Source organism: Astatotilapia calliptera, chromosome 13 (genome assembly GCF_900246225.1).
Source record: "Astatotilapia calliptera chromosome 13, fAstCal1.2, whole genome shotgun sequence".
Classification (NCBI taxonomy): Eukaryota; Metazoa; Chordata; class Actinopteri; order Cichliformes; family Cichlidae; genus Astatotilapia; species Astatotilapia calliptera.
In genome coordinates, this window is record NC_039314.1 from 30,016,312 (window position 1) to 30,023,459 (window position 7,148).

A 7,148-nucleotide genomic window follows, 5' to 3' on the forward strand; every position below is an offset into this window, starting at 1 on the left:
ATCTACAAACAGCTTCTAAAGCCCCGCCTCTTTAACCTGGACCTCCTCCTCACCACAGCTGGATCCTCGTGTTCGTGGCGAGCTGGACTCCCACTGTAACGCCTGCAGTGCTGCTGACTCGATATAATAAAACGCTGCTACGTGTTTCACAGTGACTCCCTTAAAAGTGTGTCAGAGGTCAAAGGTCACCTGTGTTTGAGGTCGAGACGCTGACTCGGCGTCAGGAGGAGAACTTCTTCTTTCACAAGCTGATTCTGCAGGAAGTGATGACACATGGACTCAAACCCGTGACACACAGCTTTAACACACGTCAGCAGCAGCAAGGTCACTTCCTGTCGGCGTCTGAGCTCAGACGGCGGATCCCGTGTCACTTCCTCTTCTTGTTTGACGTCATCACGTGACAGGTGTCATTTTAGCGCTCGCCTGTGCGTGAGGTCAGTCAGACGCGGCGGCAGCGCTCGCTTTCAACGTGACTAAGCACTGACCACGAGGCCGTCGGCGCTCCATCGCTTTAACGAGCCGCCGCGGCGGTGTGTGTACAGGTGTGTGACGGTCACCGTGGAGATAGAGTGTGTCTGCGTAAGCAAACCAATCAGAAAACAGTTCAACGTGTTTTTAATGTTTGTTTTAAAACTCTTGACCTTAAAACAGCTGAAAATCATTTTACAGAACAAATGATGACAAAAACGTTTTAACATCATTTATCGTCCAAATATTTAAACGTGTCGCATTTTTCTGCCCTGTAAAGTCAATAAAATGCTGATGACGAAGGTCTGAGCTCACGTCGTTTGTTCAAAGGTTTCAATGTGACCAAACAGCCCAAAACGACAGCGTCAACGTCCCAGGATGCACTGGGCCTGACCTGTGCTTCAGGTGACCTCCTGCTGGCGTGCGAGCTGCAGAGATCTAATCAGGATTAAACCAAAGAAGAAGAGTGGACCTGACAGGCCGAGCTGGGGTTAAACGGGCTCTGACATTCTTCGTGTATTAAAGATCAGAAAAGAGTCGCTTTGTTTTTTTGGAGTATTTTCTTTAAATTCCTTCATTAAAGGGCGGCTGTGAAGGCGGAGCCTGAGAGCCTTCTTCAGCCCCAGCTGTGATGTGCTGCTGGAGGCGGTCCTACGAAGCTCTGAGCCGTGACCGAACACTCAACAATAAAGTCGGGATGAAGGCCGACCTGATGACGAAGCTCTCACAGAAAGTGTCAGCGTCATCCTGATGGAGAGAACGTCAGAATCACAGCAGCTTCATGTTTGTTTGTCTCTCAGTGAAGCTGCTGTAACTGCTGACTTCCTGTGGCTGTAACCACAGATGACTCGGTTAAACTAAACGTGATGATGATGATGTTGCGACAGCGTGAGTGTGTCAGCTGTGGCAGGTAAATATCTTTGGCATCTCGATGTAAAGTTTCCTGCTGCAGTAAACAAAGAGCAGCTTCAGAGCTTTGAACGAGACGCTGCTTTATTCAGTCCGACCTGCAGCTTCCAGTCTGACCAGCTCGCCGGCCTCGGTGAAACCAGTCGGACCAGAAATGCCGCCCCACAATCAGATCTAGCACGAGGGTCAAAATTCCAGCACACTGAGGAAATAGCTGACAACCCCGCTCTGATCACCCAGACGGGACACTTTTGGTCTCCTCTGTGACGTTTTTTAATAAGCTGTTTATTCAACTCAGTTTTTAAGCATTTTCTATAAAATGTTCTTATTCGAGGTGTAATTTTTAACTTTCCATTTCACTCTTGTTTCTTCTTATTTCTATTTACATGTGAGCTGCTTATCATTATGTAGTCAAAGGAGCTTGCAAAGAAAAGCGTCTGGACTTCTTTAAGTTGCTTGAAGACGTTTCACCTCTCATCCGAGAAGCTTCTTCAGTTCTAAGGTCAAATGATGGAGAGTCCCAGATATAAACCTAGTGGGAGTGACCCCCCACAGAGGGACAAAAGGACCCCCTGATGATCCTCTAATCGCCTGAGCCAAGGTGGGAAACTGGGTGTGGGTCCCAATCAGCCAGAGTTTCGGGTGTGTTCATTGTGAAACCTGGCCCCACCTTATCTTGTGATGTCCTGAGGTCAGATGGCCCAGGATGTGAGTGGGCGTTAAGGCGTCTGGGAAGGATCTCAAAACTGGATTATAGATGGCAGAGAGTTGGTGTCGTAAGACCCGCCTCTGTTTTGCAAGCTCCTTTGACTACGATGACCTGGATGACTGAGAACCTTCACAGACTTATCATTATGTACTTGTACCTTTATCGCTGTTGACTGTCTCACTCTCTTGTTCAGCACTGATTATTCTTAAATGAATAAACTTGAGTAGAAAAGCAGCAAAAACAAATATTTTTTCTATGAAACTGAATTCACTTCACATCACACTGATTCTCATCTAAATAACGCGATGCTTCAGCATCACAAGCACCTGTCCCGCCTCTCACCTCCGGAACGGTTTGGCCATGCTCCGGTCCGCTCCCGGGCCCTGCCGGCCGCCTGCTGCGGGCCCTGCCGCTTCTCTGCCGGTGCGCTGCTTCAGGTCCGTGTCGCTGTCCAGCAGTGTACCGGTGGTCCCGCTGTCATGCTCCGCTGTCTGCGAGTTGGTCCGCTTACGCATGCCTGGAAACGTGATTGAAAGCGGATGTTAACCGGAGGATACCCCCGTCGTCGGCTGCTGTGCGGGTGACGGAGCGCTGAGAGCCGGTGAGCACGGAGCCGAGTCCCCACTGTGCCTGCGCCGAGATCCGCAGAGAGCAGCTGATCTGAAGCAGATCTGCCGCAGCCAACCGCAGCGCAGGTAACACAACCACGTGGGCGCACAGTGACGCGTCCACGGCCTCCGGGGAGCGTCGGAGCAACGACAATCAAAACAAAACCGGTTTATGAGGATTAAAGAAAGAATGAAGAAAAAAGGAAGCGCACGGGGCTCTCAGGGGCAGCTCGGAAAGTCAAGAAACGCCCAGAAGGACGTGACCAAAGTGAAGCGTGAGAAGCTGTGATCTCTGTCTCTGTGTTGGAATATTTAAGTAGCTTCTATCGTGATTTATTCATTGTATTTCATTCCAATACACACCACACACCCAAAAATTACAAACTAAAACATTTATGAATCGACATCAGGACACTGAGGATCAAATAAGTCCCACAAAGAGAAGCCACCACAAAGATCAAGTAATTCCCTGATAAGCAGCTGGAGTGATGTGTATTTGATTGGAAGCGTGGATGAAACCCACGATCACCCCGGAAGTTTTGACTTATTTTTGAGGGATTTTGCTGCAGAGAGCTCGTTTTTCCGGTGGAACGTGAACGCAGTATTAACAGTGACGCTAACCCAGGAAGAAGCGGCGGAAAGTGCGTTAAAGGTGGCTTTATGAACTCACACAGAGCCAGTGAGTCCGGCTCGTCCTGTTCCCGGTTGTCAGAGGCTCCTGTCGGGATGACGGCTTTATTTTTAGCCGCTGCGCTTACCGGAAGTCACGCTACGGGATAGAACTGAGATCTGACGGTAAATGACGGCTTTCCCGCCCACGGCGACACCAGCACTAGCACGGCTCACTCTCACCTCTGAGTTGGGCTCAAATGAAGCCGCTTCACCGCATCTCCGACTCTTCCCGAGCTTTTAGGAATCGCAGCTGCCCGCTTCGTGTCGCGGAGTCGGAGGTTTGACCCAACGCGGCTTCCGGAGCTGCGCCTGGAACGGTCACGTGATCAAAACATTGTTTTTACCGCGAACGTGAGCCGCCCGGTGAAGTAGGAGCGTGTCGCGGCCCAACGGAGAGATTCGCCGGGATTCTGCTCGTTTTTGAGGTGCCACGATGTTCTGCGAAAAAGCCATCGAGCTGATCAGAGAGCTGCACCGCATGAGCGACGGACAGCTGCCCGCGTTTAACGTGAGTGATCCCGGCGAAAACCCAGGGCTTCACCCGGTTTTCAGAGGCAGCGGACTCCATTCACAAACCGGATATTTTAACATTTACCTGCTGCCCAGAGCAGAATAATCGGTCTGTGAGGCATCGCAAACACATCGTCAGCCAGTGCAGACACAGGACTAAACTTCGGCTCAGGTCGGATGATTCAAATACTGACCAACAGACCAATGAGGGGAATTTAAGAAAACGGACTCTGAAAAGTGTTGGACAGAATTACGCGCGTCTTAGAGATCTCATCTAAACATGTTTACACATAACAAGCACTGCATTACATGTCGGCTGTTTTAACGACATCGATGTGCAGCCAGCAGCACACAGTTAATATCTAGTTATGTTGGGCTCTTCGTGGTGAATCATTTCCTGCATATGCTGAATTATCAAAGTGGTGTCAAACTCGTGTGTAGAGTAATAACAAGTCAGTGGTGCTTTGTGGAGGTCTGTGCCTCCACCAGGTGCTGCTCCATCAGGTCACTGAGCCTCACTCACAACTGGTTTGGTTTCTGCGTTTCAGGAGGATGGACTGCGACAGGTGCTGCAGGAGATGGAGGCGCTTTACGAGCAGAACCAGAGTGACGTGTGAGTCCACAGCAGGCTGATCTGTGCAGGTTTCCTCAGGGTTCCCAGGGTCTGAGGGTTTGGATCCAGGTTTCTGTTAACCTGACCATGACCAGATTACACTTCCCGTGACCCCGCTCCTCCCTCTCATAGCAGGTTTTAAAACCCATGAAATCCGTATCAAATAAACAGGAAGCCATGTGAAGCTTTGGGCCTCAGTTTCAGTTTAAAATAATGATACTGGGTCCAAAACCACCTACAGTTAATGTTACAATAAAAGTAATAAATAATACTAAATGCAATGAAAATTTTATCTCATGAATTAAATAAAATTGTATTTATACAGCAACAAATTTCCAACAACAGTTGCCTCAGGTAAATGTAAAGACCCTACAGTAACACCGAGAAACCGAGTCAGCCTTCGATCAGACACTTTGGCAACAGTGGACAGAAAAAACTCCCTTTTAACAGGAAGAAACCTCCAGCAGAACCAGGCTCAGGGAGGCTGAGGAGTGTGATTCTCCTGAAGCTGGAGCACATCCTCCAGACCTCCTTCTAAAAAGGAGGAACACCACCTGAGTGCTGGTTCAGAGTGTCATGAAGGCCCCGCCCACCCCAAACTGCTCAGCGGGACCCCATCCAGCATCCTCTCTGGCACCTGAGTGTCGCACAGACAGGTGCGACTGACGGCATCACTGATCAGCTGATGTTCGTGTGTTTCAGGAACGAGGCGAAGAGCGAAGGTCGTGCCAAGCTGATTCCCTCCATCAAACTGCGCCACTGCTGCCTGCTGAGGAACCAGCGCTGCGTCACTGCCTACCTGTAACCACACCTGCAGTCATGTGACCACCTCTCTCTGCCTCACCTTTCTCCTCAATGACCTTTGCTGATCTTTGTCGCAGGTACGACCGGCTGCTGAGGATCAGAGCGCTGCGCTGGGAGTACGGCAGCGTGCTGCCCGCCAATGTTCGCTTCCACATGTGTGCAGAGGAGGTGAGTGTGACATCACTTCCTGTGTTTTCTCTCAGGTGATGCTGATGCTCTGTTGCTCTTTTTATTGGCTATTGTAAACTTTCACTTTAAAAGCCTGAATAATTCACTTCAGGGGGGGCTTTTATTGTGAAAGAGGCAGCAGAGCGTACTGTAGCTCTTGTGTGTGTGTGTGTGTGTGTGTGTGTGGCAAATCAGCTGACAGGTGTGTGTGTTTTAGCTACAGTGGTTCAGTCAGTATAAGAAGTCTCTGGCCTCCTTCATGCGCTCTCTGGGGGGCAATGAGGGTCTGGACATCACGCAGGACATGAAGCCTCCAAAGAGCCTCTACATCGAGGTGAGACATTTGACCTTTGACCTTTGACCTTTAGCTGCAGCATGACCTCGTAGCACTGACGCCGACATGTCTTTGTTTTTCAGGTGAGGTGTCTCAAGGACCACGGCGAGTTTGAGATTGACGACGGCACTGTGATCCTGCTGAAGAAGAACAGCCAGGTGAGGACGGGATGCCACTCTTCTTCTTCTACTGTTTAAAAACATGTGAAATGTTTCAAGTTGTCATGGTAACGTCTCCTCTGTCCTCAGCACTTCCTGCCGCGGTGGAAATGTGAGCAGCTGATTCGTCAGGGCGTCCTGGAGCATGTGGTGTCCTGACGATGCAGATGTTTCAGCAGCTGGAAAACATCTGCACTCACCTTTATTCTGGGCTCTTCTTCTGATGGGATAATAAATTGTTTTTTTCAAGCTCCGCCTACTTTATTTAAAAGCTCACAGTGAAGCTGGAGGATGAACACTAACTTCTTTCCACTGTATAAAAGTTAACATGAGGGTTCCTGATGGTTAGAGACAAATGCAGTCGCATGGCAGGATGCTGTAAACGGACCAAACTTCAGTCAGGAGAACAACTGAGATAATCCATCCACAATACGAGGTTAGTCATTAATATACTGCTGCATGGGGCTGTAGTTACATTAGAAGGGTTTAAAAACATAGGCCGACAGTGATCACTGATTAAACAGAACAAGATACAAAACATTAAAACATGTTAAAAACACAACAGCCTTAATAAACAGTAGTTTGGACCCAGAGTTCATACGCCATCACTTAAAGACCGGATTAGACAGGCATATGCCATCATGGACCTCCAGAGCGTCTCAGATTCAACAAGGTGAAAGTTTTCCTCAGACTCTGGTCCATGTGGATATGACATCATCATGACATTGGCCAGTGAGTGTACGTCAGCACAGGTGTGAAGCGTTACCTGTAAACCTGTAATCATACTTTGAAATCAAATAAAATGTTGATGTTCAGGTTCAGCTGATCGAGTTTATCGCTGCGGTTATTGGCTGCAGAAGCTCGGCGTCGCCGGGACGTCTGGTTAAAAAGATAAAGGTAAGATGACATAAAGATAAAAGAGCAGAGCTCTGAAGCTTTAAAGCCGTGACCGTCGCGTCCTCGTGGCTTTCTCCCACTCGCTCCTCACAGCTCACACCGGACCTGAGCAATTCAATTCAATTTTATTTATGTAGCATATAGCGCCAAATCACAACAAAAGTCGCCTCAAGGCGCTCAGGCGGCCGGTTCTGGCCCCCGAGCTGCATGTTTGACACCGCAGACTTTCAATGGTGATCGTTTGAGACTAACAATGAAAACCAGCGATTTGCTGTGTAACTCCTACAACATGATATGT

At 49.0% G+C, this 7,148-nt stretch overlaps 2 protein-coding genes across 6 annotated transcripts in view; one reads left to right on the forward strand and one right to left on the reverse strand.

The window, feature by feature from the left end:
* The window catches only part of abhd12 (abhydrolase domain containing 12, lysophospholipase), a 13,599-nt gene extending 9,991 nt beyond the window's left edge, over nt 1–3,608 (reverse strand). The window contains exons 1-2 of one of the 2 annotated variants that reach the window (XM_026190386.1): nt 3,547–3,608; nt 2,429–2,603 (exon numbers count right to left, since the gene is read on the reverse strand). In XM_026190386.1, the coding sequence (XP_026046171.1) occupies nt 2,429–2,601 (173 nt within the window). In that variant the 5' untranslated portion in view covers nt 2,602–2,603; nt 3,547–3,608. Of the gene's footprint in view, nt 1–2,428; nt 2,604–3,364; nt 3,422–3,546 lie in introns of those variants that run through there. The other variant, XM_026190387.1, reaches the window with a different exon arrangement.
* On the forward strand, nt 2,723–6,202 carry gins1 (GINS complex subunit 1 (Psf1 homolog)). Of its 4 annotated transcripts, none has more exons than XM_026190392.1 (7): nt 2,723–2,781; nt 4,425–4,489; nt 5,192–5,290; nt 5,371–5,461; nt 5,679–5,795; nt 5,879–5,953; nt 6,044–6,202. In XM_026190392.1, the coding sequence occupies exons 2-7, from the start codon at nt 4,455–4,457 to the stop codon at nt 6,110–6,112; spliced, it is 486 nt and encodes a 161-aa protein (XP_026046177.1). In that variant the 5' UTR covers nt 2,723–2,781; nt 4,425–4,454; the 3' UTR covers nt 6,113–6,202. The 4 variants fall into 4 exon arrangements, with proteins under 4 accessions (XP_026046177.1, XP_026046176.1, XP_026046175.1 ...); XM_026190391.1 differs by lacking the exon at nt 2,723–2,781 and adding an exon at nt 2,790–2,969; XM_026190390.1 differs by lacking the exon at nt 2,723–2,781 and adding an exon at nt 3,428–3,489.
* The last annotated feature ends 946 nt before the right edge of the window (nt 6,203–7,148 follow it).